Source organism: Mus caroli, unplaced genomic scaffold (assembly GCF_978045245.1).
Source record: "Mus caroli unplaced genomic scaffold, Mus_caroli_1 scaffold_8, whole genome shotgun sequence".
In the NCBI taxonomy this organism is placed as follows: domain Eukaryota; kingdom Metazoa; phylum Chordata; class Mammalia; order Rodentia; family Muridae; genus Mus; species Mus caroli.
Window position 1 is genome coordinate 44,302,315 of NW_028227263.1, and position 23,578 is coordinate 44,325,892.

The following is a 23,578-nucleotide window of genomic DNA, read 5'->3' on the forward strand; positions in this document are numbered from 1 at the left end:
AAGGAGAGATAGCACTCTTTGAGTTCCCAAGATTACCTTCTGTAATCAGCTATCATGCCTTCCTCATCCCAAACACAGATCGGCAACACATACTGTCTTGTTCACCATTTTATTATGTAGATTCATGTAGGAAAAGCTAGTGTGGGGAGTGTTTACTCTGCTCACTTCCACTCTTATAAAAATCCCACATAGCAGGGCCCAGTGTCAGGTCCCTGAAGAGGTGATTAGAGTAGGTGGTCGGGGCCACAGTAGGCACCTAACCTACACACAAGCACACAGAATCTGGCAAGAATGGGATCCCAGCTTGCTGGTTTGATCTTCTAGCTGTTTCTCTCTCTGAAGGACAAGTTCACACACACACACACACACACATGGAGGGTCTTCAAGCTGGGCTTTCCCTAAACCCTTTGTCTATGCAGAGGGCTCTAGCAGGACCTTAAGATGTTCCCTTGCACCACCCGCTCTCACTCTGCCTTCTACTTTGGGGAGCATCTCTCCTCCTCAGTGCTGTTTGGTCCTGTTCTACCAGGCCCAGCCCTTTGCTCTTTTCTTCTAGGCCCTGGATCAGGGATCCGAGGGCTCTCCCACCAGCAGCAGCATCCCATACTTGTCTGGCAGCAGGTTGTCCCTGCATCCCCGGGGATTGGGATGAAGAGGGGAGGAAAGCAGGGGTCTCTTACCGAGAGGGGGTCCATGGCTGTACCCACCTCTGTGGGCAGGGGCTGAATGCTTGAACTCCAGCTCTGCCTCTCCCTTGACTGTGCCTAGCATCCTCTTTTATTTCTACCCAAAGCCCCACCCTGCACCCTCCCTTCATCAGGACCAGCTGCTCACTCCCTGCCTCGTACCTTGGGGACAAGGGGAATGGGTGTTAGTGCCACATGATGACATCTCCTGGGGAAAAAGGGAAGTCTGCACAATTCTTCAAAGCAGAATCTACCACAGCTCCAGGGGAGACACTGTGATCCAACTATCTCAAATAGTTAGAATGAGATTTGCTCAAACCTTTATAAGCCATGCCCAGAATCATCTACTCCTTAGAAAGGAATCTCTCTGGCTCCCTTGAGAACCATGTGAGTAGGAAGAGGAAGGGTTTCCATGTTACTGAAGATCCATTTCACACCCATGATAAGTAAAGTGGAAAGTTTCAGAGTCATCTGACCACATCTGAGACAGATACCCATGAAGAACACAGAAGAAGGTCAAGGTCATGTGGAACTCGTCAGTTTCACGCTCAAGACTCACTCATCTTCCCAGAACATCATAACTTTATAATTTCCAGCCAATATTTCCCTCTGACTGAGCCTCAGTTTTCCATTCAGGAAAATGGGCATTAGGTAACACATTCTAGATAGTATCCTAAGGCCTTGGGGAGATCAACAATTCTACCAAAGAAGTTCTAAGGGGAAAATATCCTTTGAGAATTGGGTACCATAGTGACAAAGCCTTGACAACAGGAATGGGGAGCAAGCTGGGTCCACAGTGTTCTCAGGCAGGCGGAGTCCTGCGTAACAGCTGGAGGGAGGGGAACCAACCCTTCTTAGCCACCAGAGATCCATCCCCCAGCCTCCAACATAAAGGGTCAACAGAACGTCATTGTTCAGGCTGGAAAAACTTCCCCACATGCGCTGGCATGTTCTTCTATTTCTCTTGCTGAGAACTGTAATTCACAGATAGGGCACTGGACCCAGGAAGGCGGTGGCGAGCTCTCTGGGGAGGACAGCCACAGCACTGACTCCGAGGAAGACAAGGAGGGAGGAGAAGCTGGCTGGGGTGGGGGGCTCTCTCCACAGGCTGCAGCATGCTGGGGAAGAGTCTCAATACTGAAGAAACCTAAGGAGAAAAGGAGACAGTTAAACTGGGCCTGCTCCCAGGCAAGCTGCCATCCCCAGTTGCTGAAGGGAGTATCTGCTGCCACAGTGCAAGTGCTTGCTGAGAGACACTATCATATGTCTGCAGACATCCATCAGACATTTACTAGGTGCAGAGGGACATGGACGTCCTTACAGAACATTGAGTTTACAGGGAAAGATCAGTTATGAGCATAAAGAACATTGCTGCCAGGCTTGGACAAATCAAAACTCTGTGTGTGTGTGTGTGTGTGTGTGTGTGTGTGTGTATGTGTGTACCATATGCATGCACTTATGGAGGCCAGAGGCTGATACTGCGTATCTTATTGCTTCTCCAACCATTTGAGACAGAGTTTCCTATTATACTTGGAGCCCACTAATTGTCTAGAATGACACCCACCCCCGTGGTGATTGATGCAGTTCACCTGAACAAATAGGGCACTGTCCAGTAGCCTGCACACCACCGTCATCACTTTTGGTCTGAGGTCGGTGCTGTCTTTGTCTTGTCCTTCCTGTCCCCCTATTTGGCTGAGAACTTGAGTTGGACAACGATCTGTGGGAAAAAACAGTTTAAGGGCAGCTATGTGGGAGAGACTACAAAGGCTGAAGGTATAGAATCCGGATGAGAAGCATGAAGAAGAAAGTGGAAAGAGTAACTTGTTTTCCCACTCGATAGGACAGACTTGGAGGAAAGCAGCTAACCTTCGAGCATTTGACAACAGAGCTTCTACCATTGGCCTCAGTTTCTAAAAATTAATTAATTTTGAAATAGGGTCTCACTATGTAGCCCCGTATAGCCTAGAACTTGCTAGGTAGACCAGGCTTTCCTAGAACTTCGGACTGTCTTTGCCTTTCAGTTCCTGGGATTAAAGGCGTATGCCATCATGCCTGGCAGTTTTTCAATTTTAAAACTGAGATATTATACACATACCATAAATTAGCCTTTGATCCTAGCCCTTGGGAGGCAGAGGCAGGTGGATTTCTGAGTTTGAGGCCAGCCTGGTCTACAGAGTGGGTTCCAGGACAGCCAGGGCTACACAGAGAAACCCTGTCTCAAGAAAAAGAAAAAAAAAATTAGCCTTTGGAAACATGGATTAAAGATACTTCCAAGCTGAGTAACTAAGTATTTCTAGGACGCTTTTTATCACCCCCAGGAAACTCCAAATGCATGTCAGTCACTCCACATTCGTCTGTCTGTCCCCATGGACACCAGCAACCACTGATTTCAGGCTGGTCTGAAACTTTCAGGCTGTGTATCCCACTAGTCCAGCCGTCCTAGTCGTCAAACGTATAAGCTTCCTGAGTGCTAGGATTACAGGTCCGAGCCGTAAGATATACATTGTGATCACAAGTAGTGTGCGTGTGATCTGATCTTCTGATTCTGGCTCACTACGTGGCCCGTTCCTGCCGGTCTTCAAGGCTGATGGCCGGGGAAGGGCTTAGGAGAGCAGCGGGCTGGGGATGATGGCTGCCTACCTCCTTGGCTCCTGCACTTTCCTCCTCTTCCTTCTGCCCACAGCCGTCTTCCTGTTTGGTTCTTCTGCTCTGGGCTCTGCGTTAGAAATGCTCGTTAATAATTTCTTGTCCCCCAGATGTGGTGGCTCGTGCCTGTAAGCCCAGCACTGGGAGCAGGTTTAAGGTCAACTGGGATGAGTGGTGAGACATTCTCTTGAAAAACAAAATCAAACAGTCTAGCTATTTCCTGAAGGCCTCCACACTTTAACTTTTCTTTCAAGATATTCTATCTTCTCTGTCTGCTTAATTTTTTTTTCTCCTTCAATAAGGAAATACTTTTTCCTGAAAGGTCTTTCCCTGTATTTTCTGACCGAAATCTTGTCATTCTATGGTCTTTTCCTTCAAAGTACTTATAGTTTAACTTTAGGTTTCCTTGTTTGACACAGACATTTCTTTACTAAGATATGAGCACTGTTATTTTATTAATTATAGCTATCTCTGGCACCATATGAGGCTAGCACAGAGCGATACTCATTAAATGCCTGTCAAGTGAGTGTTAACAAAAACCAATAGTCTCTATTTACTTATTTGAAATTTCAGACACACTTGGTACGTATGGCACTGAATGTATTTCAAAGGGCTTACATAATCTCAGTACCTTATCAACAGTATACCCCCAAATCCCTGAATGCTTGGTTTCTTTTCAGTCTCCTCTTACAGCCTCTGAAATGACCCCCATTACCTACTGCCTGTTTGTACCGAGAGCTCCTCTGAGTGTAGGTGGTCTCTAGCAAATGGCACGGTGTCTATGAGAAGGTTGCAGAACGCTAGGATGCACCTTTAACCCAGCACTTGAGAGGCAGAGGCAGGTGGGTCCCAGTGAGTTCTGGGCCAGCTAAGAGCTAAGTAGTGAGAGATCTCATCTTAAGGGGGTAAAAAAGCTGTGACTTCTGGTTGGCCCCGTCCTTCCCTTGTGTTTGTCACCAATGAAATAGCCGCCACACTCTGAGATGCTGACACTCTGAGATGCTGACATTCCTTTTCCTTTGAGACATTCCTTTTCCTCTTGTGTTACTCGAGCTGGCCTGCAGCTCTGTCTGGAGCCGAGAATGATCTTGACTAGTGACCTTCTGCTTCCTCCACTTCCCAAGTGTTGGGCTTGAGGAATTCACCACGGTTGTCTTTCTGACATGATCACAGAATGCTAACACTGCGCCGGGCTGAGCTATTATTTGGTTTCACCCCTTTCCTATAAACATGAGCAAAGAGAGGCAAAGACAAAGGTTCCTGATTCCTAGGCCAGTGTTCTTACAGCCATTATGTAGGATTTAATTTCTCTCTCCCCTGACAGTTTCCCTTTTCACTTGAAGCCAGTGAGCTAGTCCAGTGCGCTGCGGTAGAGTCAGGGAAGAAGGGCAGCCTCACCTGCACTCTCTGCATGGCTGGGACCTGGTTCTCCGTGGCTGTTGTTTGGGCTTACCATACTGGCTGGAGGGGCCTTACGGGCAGCAGAAAGCACCATGCGGGCCGCCCGCCCCAGGGGCCCTGGCTGCAACTGCTTCAACATACCCTTGAGCTCTGAAATTTCCTTGGTGCTCCTGCAGAGAAGTAGTAGTAACTGGTTTCACTCAGAATACAGACATTACTCTACTTACTTGAACGAAACATAGTTTGCCATTCTGACGTGTTTAGACCTTAAGTGACTAACCAGGGGACCATGGGTTGGGTTTTTGTGCCCATGAGCTATATGGCCTTGTCCTTGAGAAATATCAACAGCAGGTACATACGTCTGGGGATCTGGGAAGAATGTCCTCCGGATAGAAGGATTAGTCAGCCAGGGGCTAGGATCAGACTCCAGCACATCTGTAGAGTTCTGAGGAGAAAATGGAGAAGAATACCCAGATTTACCAGCAGGGGACACTGCTGCCTAGGAACGAACATGATTGTATTTGTGGTGAGCAATCTATAATACCGTGATTTTTGTATGCTTAGGGTTTTGTCAGGATCAGAAGGGCATTGGGACTAAAAGAATCCACATTATTGGGTAAAACCGGCCTACAGGGACTGATGGAATATGCAAACTTTTGAGTTTGCCTCTTGTAAACTTTTAAAATATATATCTATGTCACACTTTATATGAATAAAATGAATTTGTATAGGTGTATATTATCGAAAGAGTAAAACCTTGTCTCAATATATGTATTTTAATTTGGACATTAAAAAAACCATTACTCCACCGGGTGTGGTGGCGCATGCCTTTAATCCCAGCACTCGGGAGGCAGAGGCAGGCGGATTTCTGAGTTCAAGGTCAGCCTGGTCTACAAAGTGAGTTCCAGGACAGCCAGGGCTATACAGAGAAACCCTGTCTTGAAAAAAACAAAACAAAAAAAAAACCCCAAAACAAACAAACAAAAACCATTATTCCACCTGGCAGTGGCAGCTCAAATATCCACAAATGGGCTCAGCCTGAACTCTAGTAGGATTTCTGGTGGTTAGATAAAAGCCAGCATTGCTCAGGGGCATGTAAAGCCAGTCCCCTCTACCAAAAGGATTTCTCGCTCTCTCTCTTTTTTTTTTTTTTTTGAGACAGGGTTTCTCTGTGTAGTCCTGGCTGTCCTGGAACTCACTTTGTAGACCAGGCTGTCCTCGAACTGAGAAATCTGCCTGCCTCTGCTCTCTTTCTTATATCTACAATAAAATCCTTCCACTTAACCATACCATGGATCAGTCATGTCATTAGTTCATACCCAGAAAATCTTATATTCTTTCTCTCTCTTTTCTTCAATCAAGTATCAGGCTCTAACTAGGAACTGAAAAGTTAGAACATACCTGGTTAAGCCCAGAGCTCCCAGGGGCTGAGGGATCTACTACAGGGTCAGCCTGAGAGCCCAGAGAGGAACGTACTCGTAGGAAGGCCAGGCCAAAGGACTGATGACGTGTGAAAGGTTGGGAGCAGGTCAATCGAAGTCGATCCCAGGACTCTCCTGAGGCTGGAGTCAGGAAATCATCTGAAGAAAAAAGATCAGAGAAAAAGGAAGGGCTGGAGAGAGGGCTCAGCAGTTAAGAGCACTCATTACTCGGACAGAGGACCAGAGTTCAGTTCCTAGCACCCATGTCACGTGGTTTACCTGTAATTCTAGTCCCCGGGGAATCCCACACCCTCTGGCCTCCTCAGGTACAAGTACATATACCCACTCCCCATCTACATAAATAAAACAATAGAAATAAATATTTACAAATGAGAGAGGGGGGAGGGCGGGAGGAAATGGGGCATGTGCCATCTCAGCACTTGGGAATAGAGGCAAGAGGCTAGCCTTGATTGCCAAGCAAGTTTCAGGTCTGCTTAGGCTATATGAGACGCTGGAGAGAGGGAGAAGGAGAGGGGGAGGTGTGTGTGTGTGTGTGTATGCAAGCGTGAGCTTGAGCAACAGAGAAGAAGGAGGCAGGAAGGGAGAACGTCCGCATCAGAAGAAAGGCAAGACAAGTCAAGGCCAACACACGGCAAATGCCAACAAGAGGAAGATTGGAGATCAGCAGTACACGTCCCTTCAGGCTGTGCTGCTCAGGGGAAGATTTTGGAAAACTGGTGAGGCAGGGCCCTTTCAGCCTAGTTCCTTGTCTTCTAACCACTCCTCCACCACAGTTCCAGACCAGTCTCCACCCTCCTGAACATGAGGCTGCAACCTCCCACACATTCCTACCCACTCTATGCAGCCTCCACAGTATCAAACACCAATACCACAAACTTAAAAAAAAAAAAGATAAAAAATGTATTTACTCTGTACAGTATTCTGCCTGCACGTATGCCTGCAGGCCAGAAGAGGGCAGCAGATCTCACTATAAATGGTTGAGTCACCATGTGGTTGCTGGAAACTGACCTCTAGAAGAGCAGACAGTGCTCTTAACCTCTGCACCCTCTCTCCAGGACCCCAAACTTCACAGTTTTGATTCTTAACACGATCCAGTCAGTGTATCGCTCCCTATACCTCAAAAACCTCTCCAAAATCTCACTCTTATCCTACAAGACAAAAATGTCCAATTTAAACACAGATAAACAGACTGCATGCCTGAGAGTCCAGGAATCATATATTATGCATCTGTTACATGCCTGGCAAACACAGATTTGCATAAGAAGAATTCAAGAAAAACTATATATTATATAAATATAGCCAGCAAAATTTATTCTATACTTTTTTCTTTTTTGTCATGTTAGAAATTAAATACAATTATTCAAATATAAACATGTATTGAAATGGGTGTGGTGGCATATGCCTGCAATTCTAGCACCTGGGAGGCTAGGGCAGGAAGTATTTAAGGCTAGCCTGGGCTGCACAACAACCAAAACCCTGAAACACAATGAACCAGACACCAACGAGTCACAGGTAAATATATAAATCATACTCATCTATACCCCCATCCTTGTCACCAGGCAGAACTCACACAAACACTAGCTTACCCTGTGCCCCTAACAGATGCGGCTAAGCACTAGCACAGGCTCCCTCCCACAGGCTACACCCAGCAGCACTAAGCCCTGCCTCTACACTGCATCTGCCTTTCTGCTTTTGCCCTCTTTACCATCTTTAAACATCCGGACCCCTGAGCGGTTCTTCCCCGACTTGGAGTCAGTGAGGGACATTAGCATGGTGGCAGGGAGCAGGGTGACGAAAGGTCTGTCCAGGGGCCAGGAAGAACGACCCACATCAATCTGTAGGAAAGCACAGCCACAGTTCCCTGAGGACAAAAAGTGGAAGACGGATGAGGATGACTGAGGATGACTCAGAGTACGGGGTGGGAAGGGACACCCACGCTATAGCAGTCACACAAGGAGCCACCAACTGCAACGGAATGAAACCCCAGACCATTAAATGATGGGGAAGGGTCACCATAGCCATCTCAGCCTGAAACCTGCCCTGGGAGGCACTATTCTCTAGAAGGGAACCAATATCTTTCTGTCCTGAGAAATCCAAGACAGTGGCCTCTAACCAGTCTTTAGTCTGAAGAATTCTAAAGCCAACTTGTTTGTTTGTTTTTTCTTCTGTTAAGACAGAGTCTTAACAGAAAGCTGTCCATCTTTTTTTAAAGAGTTGTTTTATTGTACATGTATGGGTATTTTGCTGCATTCATGTCTGTGTACCACTTGTGTGCCTGGTGTCCTCAGAGATCCGAAGAGGAAGTCAGATCTCCTGGATCTGAACTTACAGATGCTTTTTAGTCACCATGAGGGTACTGGGAATTGAACCTATGTCCTCTAGAAGAGCAGCCAGTGCTCTTAAATACTCAGCCATCTCTTCAATACCCTCACCTTGTTTTTGTTTGTTTGTTTGGTTTTTCGAGACAGGGTTTCTCTGTGTAGCCCTGGCTGTCCTGGAACTCCCTCTGTAGACCAGGCTAGCCTCGAACTCAGAAATCGGCCTGCCTCTGCCTCCCAAGTGATAGGATTAAAGGCGTGCGCCACCACGCCCGGCCTCACCTTGTATTTTAAAGACAATCTTTTACTGGCCTGGAGCTTGCCAAGTAGGCCACTGTGACCGAAGCAAAGTTGGGGTGGAAAGGGTCCATTTGGCTTATACTTTCATATCAATGTTCATCACTGAAGGGGTTGGGGATTTAGCTCAGTGGTAGAGCACTTGCCTAGCAAGCGCAAGGCCCTGGGTTTGGTCCTCAGCTCTGGAAAAAAACAAAACAAAACACTCAAGGTAACTGGCATCACTAAAAGCAGTGAGGACAGGAACTCACACAGGGCAGGAGCCTGGAGGTAGGAGCTGGTGCAGACGCCATGGAAGGTGCTCAATTCCCATGGCTTGCTTAGCTTGCTTTCTCTCTCTCACTCTCTTTCTTTCTTTTTTTCAAGACAGTGTTTCTCTGTGTAGCCCTGGCTGTCCTGTAATTTACTCTGTAGACAAGGCTGTCCTCAAACTCAGAGATCCACTTGCCTCTGCCTACTAAGTGCTAGGATTAAAGGTGTGTATCGCCCCTGTCCAGCTGCCTGCTTTCCTACAGAAACCAGGAACCACTGACAAAGGGCTTCCCACATTAATCAATAATTAAGAAAATTCTCAGCTGGGTGGTGGAGGCCCACACCTTTTTTAATCCCAGCACTTGGGAGGCAGAGGCAGGTGGATTTCTGAGTTCTAGGCTAGCCTGGTCTACAAAGTGAGTTCCAGGACATCCAGGGCTACACAGAGAAACCCTGTCTCGAAAAACCAAAAAAAAAAAAAAAAAAAGAAAAAAAGAGAAAATGCTCTACAGTCTTGCCTACAGCATAATCTTATGGAGGCATTTTCTTTCTTTTATTTATTTTTGTTCTTTTGTTTGTTTTTGAGATGGCGTTTCTTTATGTCCCCCTGGCTGTTCTGGAACTAACTCTGCAGACCAAGCTGGCCTTGAACTGGAGGCATATTCTTTTTTTTTTTTTTTTAAAGATTTATTTATTATATATAAGTACACTGTAGCTGTCTTCAGACACTCCAGAAGAGGGCGCCAGATCTCGTTGTGGATGGTTGTGAGCCACCATGTGGTAGCTGGGATTTGAACTCTGGACCTTCAGAAAAGCAGTCGGTGCTCTTACCCACTGAGCCATCTCACCAGCCCCCTGGAGGCATATTCTTAACTGAGGCTCGATCCACTCAGATGATTTTAGCTTGTGTCAAGTTGACATTCAACTATGCAGCATACCAGTGATTCAAATAGAAGTTCATCTCTCCCTCCCAAGTGCTGGCATTGCAGGGTCTATGACACCACATTTGGCTCTGTGTGTGTGTGTCTACCGCCCTCCCCTTCTACTTTGTTTGAGGTAGACTATCTCTGTTGTTGTTTGCTGTTGTGTTAGTCACACTGGCTTGTCTGAGAGCTTCTTGTCTTCCATAGAGGCACTGGGTTTACAGATGTGGAGTATCCCATCTGGTTCTCATGGATTCTGGGAACTCAAACTCAGATCCTTATACTTTCATCGCAAGTGATTTTCCTTCTGAGCAGTCTTCCAGGCCCATGCCTAGCTTTAAATGTGTGTTCTGGGGACTTTACTGACTGCTCCATATTGCATTCTCTAGGAACGAAGACGCTGGGTTTCTTCAGCACCAAGCCTTCCCCCAGGGCAAAGAGCATATTGTCCCCTCACATCTAGGCAGGCCTTTTTCCAGAAGGCTACGCAGCTGGAGGGAACTGAGATAGCTGAGGGGAGTGGGGAGGGTCATCTCATTCCTCAGAGGTCCCAAAGGCCCTGAAAATTCACTCACCAACATCAATATAGCTTATGGGCACTGCCCTCTCCAGCTGAAACTCCACTTTCAGTTGTCCAGTCTTGTCCTGAGGGCAGCTGAGCCAGGGTCCCCTGTGACTGTCTGGGTTCAGCAAGTTCTCCACAGGATATTTGGGATCCTACATCAGAGAAATTAAGAGAAAAATAGGAGGGTTTCTGAGCTCACAAGGGCAAGAGACTTAGGTAAGAATAAGAGATGCCTACAATTCCAGACCTGCTGAGGCCCCTCAATATGACAGAAAGCACCAGGGGCAGCCCTAGGAACTCAGGAAGCCTGACTCTCAGGCATTTACCTGTCATTCACTTACCAGGCTACCACATTTAATCCTCCTTAAGGACTCTTGGGTTGTGACCACTACTTCTGCCTAGTTAGATAAATAAACTGAAGCATGGCAGGCAGGGCTGGGGGGAGCTTCAAAACTGATCCAAAACTCCAGGCTAAATTACTGAGCAAGACACAACCCCAAGTTCCTAAAAATAGAGCTCTTAACACTATACTGTACTAATAACTCCTTATTCATAAGACCTTTACACAGACATTTATTTACCTCCAAAATAATTCTATGAAATAAGTTTGTTTATTTAGTCCAGGCTAGCTTCAAACATAAACTCCTCCCAAGAGTTAGAATTATAGATGTGTAACACTACACCCAGTTTGTTTCAGCAACAATAGCTTTCTTTTAACTGTTAACTTCACATGTGTCTGAGTGTTTTTTTCATAAAGTAAAAGGAAAGCTCTAGAACATGGCTGGGGAGGGAGGCTATAGACACGCTCTCACCCTCTCTTCAGCTTCTAGAACAGTCTCCACAGAGTTCTGGAAGAGTCTACGACAAAACATTAGAAGGTGGGGATGGCGGTACAGACCTATAATTCCAGCACCCAGGAGGTTAAAGCAGGACGACTTGAGAGTTAGAGGCCAATCCTGGATACATAGTTGAGTTAAAGCCCAGCCTAGGCTACAGGGCAAGACATTCTCTCACAAACAAACAAACAAACAAACAAACAAACAAACAAACAAACCTACAAAAGCAAACAGTACTCAGGAGCAAAGGCAGGTACATCTTTTTGAGTTAGAGGCCATCCTGGTGTATAGAGAGAGTTCTGCGCCTGTCAGGGATATATCGTGAGTCTCAAGAAAACGAAGAAAAAGGGGAGGACAATGAGGAGAGTTCAAGCTGACTTGCAGGTAAGGAAGGTGAAATACTTTTTAGTTAATTTTGTGGGTTAATATAGTAGTTCCTAAGCACCATCTAAAGAAGCTCTCTGAAATGTGCAGGGATTTTAAAAAGTTAATTTTTATTTTATGTGTATGACTGCTTTGCCAGGATACATGTATGTTCACTACTTACATGGCTGTTGGATTCCCTGGAACTGGGGTAAAGTATGGATGTGAGCCATTGCATAGGTGCTAAGAATTGAAACTACGTCTTCTGCAAGACAGCAAGTGCTCTAACCACTGCATCATCTCTCAAACCATTTGGGGTTTGCTTTTGATTGTCATAATCACCACGTAGTAGTACTGTCATTAGGGATGAATGCCAAATATTCTACCATGGCAATGACACTGCTGTAAAATAGACTTAGCCACCCAAATGTCAAGGGTACCCCTCAAAAAAGATCAGCATAATGGAAGGAAAAAGAGGGGGATAATGGATGAAGCAAATGACTGGTGGGAAGCCCCTAACAATCCCCACGAGACTGGCCCTGGGCACAGAGCCTGGGATCTAGCAAAGATGGAAACTGCAGGTATTCAGAAAGTGAGCCTATTTGATGGTGGTCACTATATCCTCATAGGTCAAGTACGGCCTTGAGTCCCCTAGATTAATTTCATTAGCATAATGACCAAACTGCCATCTAGGGACTCTGGTATAGATAGGCTTAGGACTTTGTCAGCCATCTACAAAGCACAGCAAGTCTTCTATATTTACCCATTCCTTTTAATCACCAAGAGAAAAGCAATCATGATGGGTGGCTAATATACCTGAGAGGAAAATGACACCACATGGCTGATCTTCACAGGAGCCATTGGATGCCACCAGCTTCCTTAAGTTCGAGGAAGATTCTCTTTCTCCCCAGATGTCTTCTGTAACCACGGTGGTACTGTTGATGTTTTGCTCTTGGTAGCTTTTGGGAGAACAAGAATCTTTACATTACTCCTAAAAGAAAAAAGAAAGAAGGAAAGAAAGAAAGAAAGAACCAGAAGAAAAAGAACAAAAGTAAAATAAGCTACTTATTTTTGCTTCTTTCTTTCTTTGTTTTTCAAGACAGGGTTTCTCTGTGCAGACAAGGTTGTCCTGGAACTCTGTAGAACAGGTTGGCCTTATACTCAAAGAGATCCACCTGCCTCTGCCTTCCAAGTGCTTGGATTAAAGGTGTAAGCCACTATCTCTGGACTCACTCTTGTTTCTTTGATAACAGTATTTATTTGATAACAGATATATTTACAGTAGTAGCCTCACTTCTCAGGGCTATCAGGGTCTGCAGGGAGTAGATCTGGATTACCTAAAGAAATTCCCTTCTCTCCCAATTGTGAGACAGCCTCAGGGGAAAAAGCAGCAAATTAAAACAAACTGGGCTGGAGAGATGGCTCAGCGGTTAAGAGCACTGACTGCTCTTCCAGAGGTCCAGAGTTCAAATCCCAGCAACCACATGGTGGCTCACAACCATCCGTAACGAGATCTGGCGCCCTCTTCTGGAGTGTCTGAAGACAGCTACAGTGTACTTATATATAATAAATAAATCTTTAAAAAAAAAACCAAACTATTATTATAGTAATGTTGGATTTATATTTCAGTGAGTTCCCAAGAAGATGAATGGTGCCATAAATCATCCATCTCTATGGCCTTAGGACATAACAGTAACCGTACAACTAAATACATTATATAACTCTGCTTTGTCTGTTCAAGTAATTTTCCTGAAATAGCTTTCATTCCTCCGAGGTGGGTGTGGTGCCCTATGACTATGATCCCAGCTTTGGATAGGCTAAAGCAAGAAGACACAGAGTCTATGCTACATAGCAGGTTCAAGGAGAGCATGGGGTACATAAGCAGACCCTGATTCAAAATAAAATATTCTTAGGACCGTGAGATGGATCAAGATTGTTTTTTTAACTCATTTTGTCTTTACATGGCTCAGAGGTTAAGAGCACTGGCTGCTCTTACAGAGGACCTAAGTTCAAATCCCAGCACCCACATGGCAGCTCACAGCTGTCTGTAATTCCAGTTCCAGAGGATCTGACACCCTCACACAGACATACATGTAGGCCATACACTAAATGTATGTCAAAAAAATAAAATAAAAACAACAAACACTCACAGGAGCCAGGTATAGCATCATGCACCTGTTATCCCAGCTACAGGAGAGGGTGAGGTGGACTTTGGGGCCATGTTGCAGGATATTTGATCACACTGTGAACCCTGAGATTGTGTTATTTACTGTAAAGGAAAAGCAGTTTCTAGTTGTGGTGTGTAGCTTTAATATAAACAATGAAGGTAAAATTAGTTTGTAGAAGGAAGCACACGAGTTTGAAAGTGATGTCTAATTTAGAAGCTGACAAAATGACAAATCAGAGAAAGATTTGACAGAATAGGATATGCCCAACTCTCATGAGAACAGAGAGGAAAGAGTCACTATGTAAGAGGAAACAGTGTAAGCTGGGCGGTTGGTGGTGCACGCCTTTGATCCCAGCACTTGGGAGGCAGAGGCAGGGGGATTTCTGAGTTAGAGGCCAGCCTGGTCTACAGAGTGAGTTCCAGGACAGCCAGGGCTACACAGAGAAACCCTGTCTCGAAAACAAAACAAAACAAAACAAAAGAGGGAACAGAGAGAGAGGGAGGAGGCAGTTTTATTGGAAGAGTTTTACAGAGACAGGTTGAAGAGAGAACAAGCCAGAGAATGACAAGCCAGAAGATTAGAACAGATTGCTAGAGTTAGTTTAAAGCCAAGCAGGACAATTCAGTGAGAAGTGGAAAGAAGCCAAATTGAACCAGTCAGCCTGGGGAGGAGTTTGAGCTAGGACAGCTGAGTTTAACCAGCCAGCCAGAGCTCAGAAAGAACGAGAAAAGATGAGCTTCTTACTCAGGAGTAAATAGCAGAGGCTGAAAATATTCTAGGCCCAGATAAGGTTGTACAGATGCTAGAAGCTTCCAGGATGAGGCCTAGGTTAGCAGAGGGAGGTAGTAAGCCTCAGAGACAACAATCACTACAGGGAAAAAAAAATATTTGTACAGGGCTAGCCTGGGCAACATAGGAAGAACTTATCCATAAATAAATAAGCACAAGTTTTGTTTCTTTCTTTTTTTTTTTTTTTTCTTTTGGTTTATTGAGACAGGGTTTCTCTGTGTAACCACGGCTGTCCTGGAACTCACTCTGTAGACCAGGCAGGCTGGCCTTGAACTCAGAGATCCACCTGCCTCTGCCTCCCAAGTGCTGGGATTAAAGGCGTGAGCCACCACTGCCCCGTTTCATCTGGGTATTTTAGTTAGTCTTTTGCTAAACTTTTTTTGGGTTGGGTTTGTTTTGTTTTTGTTTTTTTGAGACACAATCTCACTTTGTAGCCCAGGCGAGTCTAGAACTTACTATGTGGCACAGGCTGATCCTGAACTCGTGGCAACTCTGCCCAGTGTTGTGATTATAAGCGTGAGCCACCATACACAGCTCAGAAACGTTTTAGGAGTGCACTCCTACGTACTCACAAGGCCCATGGTGCAGGTGCCCTCTCTCATTCTCCCCTTTGCTTTCTGAGACAGGAGCTCCAGACTCTCACTTAACCTAGCTCAAAGATTGGCTAGGAGGGCTTGCCAGTAAATCCCCAGGACCTGCCTCTCTCTACTTCCCAGTGTTGTTTTTTTTTTTAAATACTGTCTTGGCTAGAACTTAGAACTTGCTATGCAGACCAGGTGGGCCTCTGCCTCCTGGATGCAGGATTAAAGGGTTTCATCACTACAGCCAGCCTCCTGGCATTTCTATGTGGGTGCTGGGGATCTGAACTCAGGCTCTGCACACACCAAAAAAACCCATACTCTATTCACTCAATCAGTTCTCCAGACTAAAATTTTATTTATTAGTTTTTGGCTTTTCAAGGCAGGGCTGTAGAGCAGCCCTGATTGTCCTGGAACTAACTTTGTAAACCAGGTATCTAAACTCACAGAGAATCGCCTAGCACTACCTACCAAGTGTGGGGATTAAAGGAATGTCCCACCATGCTTGGACTAGGTTAAAACTTTAAATATCTGCAAAAACACAAGAAAGTAAATGAACTCTTATGTATTCATCATTCAGGTTCAATAATTCATTAGTAACAAGTGTTTAACGATATCTGAATGTCTTTAGGTAAGGGTCTCTCAAGATTCTTTTTTTTTTTTTAAGACATGATCTTGCTACATAGTCCTTGCTGACCTTGTATCTGCTATGTAACCCAAGCTAGCCGGTATTTTTTATTAAATTTATTTATTTATTTATTTTTGTTTTTTTCGAGACAGGGTTTCTCTGTGTAGTTCTGGCTGTCCTGGAACTCACTTTGTATACCAGGCTGGCCTCGAACTCAGAAATCCGCCTGCCTCTGCCTCCCAAGTGCTGGGATTAAAGGTGTGCGCCACCATGCCCGGCTAAATTTATTTTCTACATTTATTTGTGTGGGGGTGGATGTGCAGGGGTCAGAAGAGAGCTTGTAGAGTCAGATTCTCCCTCACCATACGAGTTCTGGAGACGGAATGCACGCCACTAGGCTTGTTAGCAATTGCCTTTTCCCACTGAGCCATCTTTTCTCCCCCCAACCCACCCCGAGGATTTATATTTTATGTGTAAGAATATTTTGCCTGCATGCACATATACGTACTACTTGTGTGCCTAGTGCTGGAGGAAGCCAGAAGAGGGTGTCAGATCTCCTGGAAATGGAGTTCCAAACGTTTTTGAACTGTCACGTGAGTGCTGGGAACTCAACCTGGGTCTCTTGCAAAAGCTCTCTTAATCTTTGAGCCATATCTCCAGCTCCAACACTGAGCCATCTTGCTGGCCCCCAAGAAAGTATTTTTGAGATGAAGGTCTAAGTGTGTTGTTTAGCCCAACCCTTAACTCCAGATCCTTCTGCCTCCCAAATGTTGGTATCTCAGGCATTATGCTCATGCCAGGGCTGTCTTGATCTAGTAATTTCGCCTCAGCCTCAGATCTGACTTTTTCTTCAATATCCTACTCATGTAACTCCATGAATCCTAACTAATATCTAGCGACAGTGGCTTTCCAATCTATCATCGCTTAAGTTTTCTTCCTATCTTCTCATGCTGTTTCTCCTGATTGGAATACTTGCTCTCTTTAAAATGTCACACACAAGCACGTCTTAATCAAACAGCTCCATTCTGCTTATTCTTCCTTAATATTTAACAAGTGCCTCCCCAGTAACAACTATATGGTTGGTTATCTCTTGACAAGGTTGTGAGCTCCTGGAGAACTGAGTTTTTGTTTGACTCATTCTTACTTACGTATCTAACGTAAAAGGAAGAAACACCCAGATGATTAGCAATTATCTGCTACTTACTGAGGTCCCATTTGATTCTTAAACGCTCAGATTCTCTGGGGCTTAAAACTCCCGGACCGGGTGCTCTGTTCGTTTTCTTGTTGGCCACCCTCCTCCCTTTCACTACTCCTCTCCAGATGACAAATCCCAACCCTTCTCACCCGTGTCCGTAAACTTTACGTCCTGGTAGCCTCAGCTCCGGGGCTCCGGATCTTATTCTCCCGCCAATTCCGTTCCGTGACCTCCGCCTTCTGGACTCAAGCCTTTCTACTGTAGGAACGGGTTTTGAGTCTTACGGGAGCCGCTATTTCTGAAAGACGACTTCCAATGAGGAAATACAGCAGTTACTTCATCTAAAAAAAAAAAAATAACAAAACCCCGCGTGCTTGTGTGTGTGTGTGTGTATATATATATATATATATATATATATATATACACACAAATTTTTTTTTTTTTTTACACGCTACAGTTCGCCCTTAGCGAGTGGGACTTAAATTTCCGGGTCGGACTCAGTGCAGCATGGGAAATGTAGTTCTTAGTGCACACGCTCGTGTCCTAAGCGAGGGAGTGTCGCGAAATGTGCGCATCCAGGGACTCTCCCTTTTCCTCTCCACAGTGCGGACTGGTGACATGTTTACAATGAAATAGTTCAAGAACAACTTTTCGTCTTCCGAGAACGCTCTCCTGCTGAAGCTTGGCAGCGCACGAGTCGCCCCTTCTTAATTCCGAAGGAGCAGGTAGACGGTCTCTAGGTTCCTCACAGGCATCCGCCGGTCTTGCTGCTCCGCCCAGGCCGCGCCTCCGATTGGCTACAAGCGCTTGAGCGGCGGAAGCAGCTGGCTCGCGGGGGACCGGGGTGGGGGCCGGCCGTGAAGATGGCGGCAGTGGTGGAGGTGGAGGTTGGAGGAGGTGCTCTTGCGGAAAGGGAGCTAGATGAGGTAAGAGGAATTGAGAGACAAGAAAGGAAAGGCAGCTTGGAAGTGGAGGGAGAGGAAGTGAGGGATGGAAGCCGGAGGTCCTGGGAGAAACGGGAAAGATCTTGAGGAAAAGGGAGCTGACAGGGGAGGCGGGTTTTCTGTGAGGGAAATCTGAGGGCTTCTGACTCAGGGACCCCGAGGCGTTCATGGTGAAGTAGGTTGGCAGTAGCTATAAGGGTGGTGATGAAGGGCAGGGCAGAGGCCAGGGAGAGACGTTAAAGATTTTGAGGTAATTAAGACGGAGGTCCAAGGTAGGCTCTGGGGCTAAGAGGTTGCATTAATTGGAGGGGCGTGGACTTTTCTGTAAGGCAAGGCCAAGGCTTTCACTGGGGAAGGACTAAGAGCTTGATGTGGAGGTTGGGGACACAATGCTAATATACTAGTATTACAGCTTTTAATTATAGGCAGAAACCATCTTATTCTTATATTTGAAGGTTTGTACATATCGCATGTTCAGTAAAGTTTTGGTCAACGAATGAATGAATGATTGTGAATGAATGAACAATCATGTAACAGAAACAGTCCATTTTGCTCACTGAACCAACATTTTTAGTTCTGTGACAAGACCTGGGTTAAGTGTTTGGAACTCAAGAGACCTTCCTCTTGTAAAGTCTACAGTGTCGTTATGGGATAAGAAGAGACATTGCATTATGTGTATTGTGGTTCCGAGAAGAGAGCCAGGGAAAGTTTTCCAGTTGTTGAATGGTTTTCTACTTCATGTTCATTCTTATTCTCTTTCATCCCCCTCCCCCTCCTCTCTCCCCGGTCCCTTCAAGGTGAACTTGAAAAGGTATGAACCCTTTATCTACTAGGCATTTAGCAATCTAGGTATTGAATTACTAGTGGTCCTTGAAGGAGACATTGAGCTTGAAAGAAATGAAAAGTCCTGGGCTCTGAAGGAAAGTAAGAAGGTAAGTGATAAGGAGCAATCTGAGGCCAAGTGGTCAGTGGTAGTGTCGAGTTGCTTGTGGTCTTCTGTGTGCCAGCATATGGACAGAGATAACACCGGAGGACTAGGAGACTGAGTAGTGATTGTCAGGGAGACTCTCTTCCTATGTCTTTGATGTGGTTTAGATTGGTTAAGAGTCTGAGGCAGGGAGTAGGTTTAGGAATGACAGTTACTTGGTATGGTATGAGTCTAATTTGTTTTTGCTTTCGCTTTCTGGTTGGAATAAACTGAAAACACGAGGCTAACAGGTAACAGGTGGCCTAGTTTCTCACTTGCCAGTTGTTAGAGACTAAAGGTGTTTGAATGCTACTTGGTTAGAAAGGTGAAGTGGTTGTAGAAATAACTTTTCAAGGCCCCTTTTAGCTTTAGGTTTCTGTGTTTACAGTTGGCAGCTATTAATTGAGGTATTTTGAATAATAAATAAGTTGCTGAAATTAAAATTTATGGTTGGTTAATTATGGCTCTGCACTGAGATGGTTTCATATGTAACTTAATTGAATATTTCTATCCCAGTCTAGCTTTTAAATAAATGAGACTCCGACTACGATTTACTTATTTAACTTTAGCACAACTACTGGGTTACCCCTATCTAATTTTCTTTTTCTCTTTTTCTTTGTTTTTTTTTTTGTTTTGTTTTTTATTTTTTTATTTTTTGAGACAGGGTTTCTCTATGTAGTCCTGGCTGTCCTGGAACTCACTCTGTAGACCAGGCTGGCCTCGAACTCAGAGATCCACCTGCCTCTGCCTTCCAAGTGTTGGGATTAAAGGCGTGTGCCACCACTGCCTGGCCCTGTCTAATTTTCTAATGGCTCGACTGGCTACATCCCCAACTCTGCTCCCCAAATACTTGCTGTTTGAGTCTTCCTGGGTTATTTCTGCTCCGGCAATTTTGGGTTCATGATCTTGGTCGGTCGTGGCTAGTGGAGACCTCCTCTTTCCTGTCTTCTCTCCCTCCTTTCTCCTCTTCATCCCTAGCTGTGACCTCTGCCTGGTATCTTAAACCCTGCCTCCTTCTATTTTCCCCAGTAATTGGCTAGCCCCAGTTTTACTTAGCCAATAGTTTTAAATTAGAGAGCAAGGTTTTCACAGCAAAGACTGGTGTACATGGGAATTTTCTTGGGGTACAGAATTTAGTATTTGAATGCATATAGCAGCACCAGAGCATTCATATATCTGACTTTTTGGAGACATGCTGTCACTGAACTCTGCCTTTTTCTCTCCTTTTCTCTCTGTGAGTACTGGAGTTATATGAGTGTGCCACTGATGTCCGACTACGTTTTGACTTTCTGCTTCTTAATGTTTTAAGGATTTAAGTAATATTAATAGAATGATACATATTTCAGTGTTAGGTCTACAGGTCAACTTTACATGAAGCCACTACTATCCATCCCAGAACCCTCGTTGCTTATTTTCCAAGAAAGAATATATCCTTGTTGTGAGGAAATTCTGTGTGAACCGGTTGTGTTCTTTTCCTTATGAGTTTAAGAAAGTAACTTGAGAAGCAGGAAGTTATCATGAAGCTCTAGAAAGAAGGATCTGACAGACCTCAGTTTGTGTGCCTTCTACCGACGTCTCCTCTGTTTGTGCTCAAGCTTTCCCTAGTGAATGAGTGGTAAGGTGACCGATATCATTAATATGTAACTACTGGAGTTTACTGTATGTCATGCCTTGGGAATTCAAAGGTGAGTAAAACTGGATCTTTATCAGTTTACAGTCCAGTGGGTAGATATGCAAATAGGCCATTGCAAAGCTAGTAAGTGTTGGGATGTTTGTGTGCCTGTGTGTGAGACAAGTGCAGTGAGGCGCAAGAAACAACCGTAAAGTTGGTTACGGGTCATGATAGAAATGGAAATAGCTGAAAGACTAAAGATTTAACCTACCATAAAAAGCTGTGATTTGCATGTAGATCAGTGTCACTTTCTTTCTGCACTTTCTGCCTGCCTGACACCCCTTATTCTGGAGTCTAGGCTGGAAAAGAATAATGAGGAGCCTGGTTAAGATGGGCGTGATGCACTTTGGAAGAAGGCAGATGCTGTGATTTATTCTTCAGAGTATTATGTCTATATTTTCCAAAATCAGATGTCATTACTATATGCGTAGTCTGGAATAGCAGTTCCACCTTTTGGTCTGGCTAATAACTTTTTCTGCCTTGGAGAACAGGATAGAAAGATGGGCTTAGGGTAGAACTACCTGTGGAAACAGCACCGTTGATGGAATCTTTAAGACAGCTGCCATTTAAGGTCTTTACCTTGGTTATCTTATTTATTACTTAGAGAAGCCATGTGCGTTTAGATGCTACTTTGTCTTTTCTTTAAAAAGGATTGATTTTAATTCATGTGTATGTGTGTATGCATACAAATGTATGGGTATCTGTGGGGTCCAGAAGAAGGTGTCAGATCCATTGGAGCTGGAGTTATACATGGTTGTAAACTACCCAATATGTGCGCTCGTCCTCTGCAAGAGCAGTATGTGCTCTTAGCCACTGAGCTATCTTTCTAACCCCAGCCCTATTTTTACATTTTCTTTTGAGATAAGGTCTTGATAAGTTTCCCAGGTTGGCCTTATACTCAGAATCCTCTTGTCTCAGTTTCCCGAGCAGCTGGGATTGCAAGCATGTACATCATGCCTGGCAAACTACCCCTTTTAAATTAAAAAAAAAAAAAAAAAATTCTTGAAGCAGTATAAATATCCTTGAGGATCATAATGAATGTTAATCAACAATGTTGTCTTTTATTAGTTTACTGATAACTTGATCTTTAATTTACTGATAAATTGATCATGTTAAATTCTTGGTTATAAAGACTTACTGCCACAAATGAGTAATTTACATGTTCTGGGCCCTAGTTTCTGTCTGTCTGCCTGCCTGCCTGTCTGTCTATTTAGCTATCTTGACACAGAATCTCAGGTAGACTGGGCTGGCCTCAGACTCAGTGTATACCGGAGGATGACCTGGAACTCCTGTATATTGAAACCTTTTCCTTTCTAAGTCTTAATCTGTCCTTTAGGGTTCTAGCCAAGAGTTTCCTGGCTTCTGGGACTTTTATGACTTTACCCTCTGCCTTTTGTTTATTTTTGTGTTGAGACAGGGCCTTTTTATGTATCCCACACTGGCCTTGAATTCTCCTGCCTCAGCTTCTTGAGTGCTGAGATTACAGGCAGGTATTACCATATGCAGTTTTCCCCCGATTTTCATCATATTCTGAGGTTTATTCTTTTTTTTTTTTTTTTTGCCGAGAGTGTTTTTCTGTGTAGCCCTGGCTGTCCTGGAACTCACTCTGTAGACTAGGCTGGCCTTGAACTCAGAAATCTGCCTGCCTCTGCCTCCCGAGTGCTGGGATTAAAGGTGTACGCCACCACTGCCCGTTTTTTTTTTTGTTGTTGTTGTTTTTATTTTTTTTAATTCTTTATAAATTTATTCATCAAATCTTTTTTTTTTTTTTTTTTTTTTTTTTGAGGCAGGATCTTGGTGTGAAGCCCTGGCTGCATTGAACTTGACATGTAAACTAAACTGGTCTTGAACTTTGACCAGTCCTCTGCCTCTGCATGCTGGGGTCACAGATGTGTGTCACCATGCTCAGCCTCTGCATCAGATTTCTGTGTGCTAGTCACTATTCTATGCCCCATAATACAATGGATAAAGTATGATGATGTCCTCAAGGAGCTCACAGACTAGGGCGGGCTCAAAGCCTGAGCCATGGACACCGCGTCACAGTTGCTGTGGTCATGGAGTTGGTGTAGTGATTGAGAAAGGCCAGGTCATAGGCGTTCTTCCCAGCTACTTTAGTGAAAACCCAAACCCAGGCTCAGATAGTTCTGTTCTCTCGCTTTCTCAAAGCAAGAGCAAGTTGCTGTTTTGTTTTTTATGTTTTCCCCCTGTGGATCTCTCCCTGTAGACATTTGATAAATGTGCCTTGTTTCCAGGGATTTCTTTCTCTGGGGATTCTTGGTCCAAGGTAGATTGGAGGGATTGAGCCATGTCTGACTGAGGTTTGATCTTGGATGTCTGCCTGTCTTTGGAGTCTCTTATGCATGAAAAAATGAATGGTGGCATCGTCGAGTAGGAGAAGAAACCACTGGAGGAGGAAGCAGCAGACCCAGATTTCAGAGTAAGAAGAGAAGACTTGTCTTATAAACAGCAGCTGATAACAGATGGGTTCAAAGCTGTGTTGAGGAGGCTTCTGAAGGTCAGGCATGGCAGAAAAGATTCCCGGGGGAAAGCTGAAGGTAAACTACTGCAGCGTGCTTACTGTGGACTAAGGGTTTTAAACACTTTCTAACACTTCAGCTTCATAGGATAGGTGTCCTGTTACTATGCCCATTCTGTAGATTTGGAAATTGAGGCATACATAGTTTAAGAGACTAGCTTAGCATCAAGCACACAGGTAAATGACAGAGTTAGTTGGTCTTCAAACCATGGCCACTCTAGCATCTGTACCCTGAGCTCTTCTGGGCAGTTTGAACACTGTCTGCTTCTTGTCCTGGTCTGCACTACTGTTCCCACTGTGTCAGTGTGGAACTCATTTCCACTGGGGACTTTTCAGTGGATGAGCTTTTTGTCTTTCTCTCCCACTAATGGG

General features: G+C 44.7%; 3 protein-coding genes across 9 annotated transcripts in view; 1 reads left to right on the forward strand and 2 right to left on the reverse strand.

Annotated features, from left to right (window-relative positions):
* The window catches only part of LOC110299289 (short transient receptor potential channel 2), a 14,345-nt gene extending 13,549 nt beyond the window's left edge, over window positions 1-796 (reverse strand). Inside the window, exon 1 of the mRNA XM_021168956.3 lies at window positions 681-796. Coding sequence (XP_021024615.1) covers window positions 681-695 — 15 coding nt within the window. The 5' untranslated portion in view covers window positions 696-796. The remainder of the gene's footprint in view (window positions 1-680) is intronic.
* Window positions 797-17,458, reverse strand: Xndc1n (XRCC1 N-terminal domain containing 1, N-terminal like). Of its 3 annotated transcripts, none has more exons than XM_085841468.1 (10): window positions 17,237-17,456; window positions 12,546-12,688; window positions 10,541-10,682; window positions 7,881-8,036; window positions 6,135-6,313; window positions 5,093-5,178; window positions 4,731-4,903; window positions 3,327-3,402; window positions 2,276-2,403; window positions 800-1,833 (listed from the first exon to the last, which is right to left on the reverse strand). In XM_085841468.1, exons 2-10 carry the CDS (start codon window positions 12,588-12,590, stop codon window positions 1,601-1,603), a joined length of 1,218 nt encoding a protein of 405 aa, XP_085697594.1. In that variant the 5' UTR covers window positions 12,591-12,688; window positions 17,237-17,456; the 3' UTR covers window positions 800-1,600. The 3 variants fall into 3 exon arrangements, with proteins under 3 accessions (XP_021024617.1, XP_085697594.1, XP_021024616.1); XM_021168957.2 differs by having other exon boundaries at window positions 801-1,833; window positions 12,546-12,720; window positions 17,237-17,458; XM_021168958.3 differs by lacking the exon at window positions 7,881-8,036 and having other exon boundaries at window positions 797-1,833; window positions 12,546-12,720; window positions 17,237-17,458.
* Rnf121 (ring finger protein 121) overlaps window positions 11,709-23,578 on the forward strand; it is a 53,563-nt gene continuing 41,693 nt past the window's right edge. The window contains exon 1 of one of the 5 annotated variants that reach the window (XM_085841470.1): window positions 11,709-11,750. In XM_085841470.1, the coding sequence (XP_085697596.1) occupies window positions 11,724-11,750 (27 nt within the window). In that variant the 5' untranslated portion in view covers window positions 11,709-11,723. Of the gene's footprint in view, window positions 11,751-17,631; window positions 17,813-17,932; window positions 18,014-18,287; window positions 18,487-20,175; window positions 20,233-23,578 lie in introns of those variants that run through there. The other 4 variants (XM_021168961.3, XM_021168959.3, XM_085841471.1 and 1 more) reach the window with 4 other exon arrangements.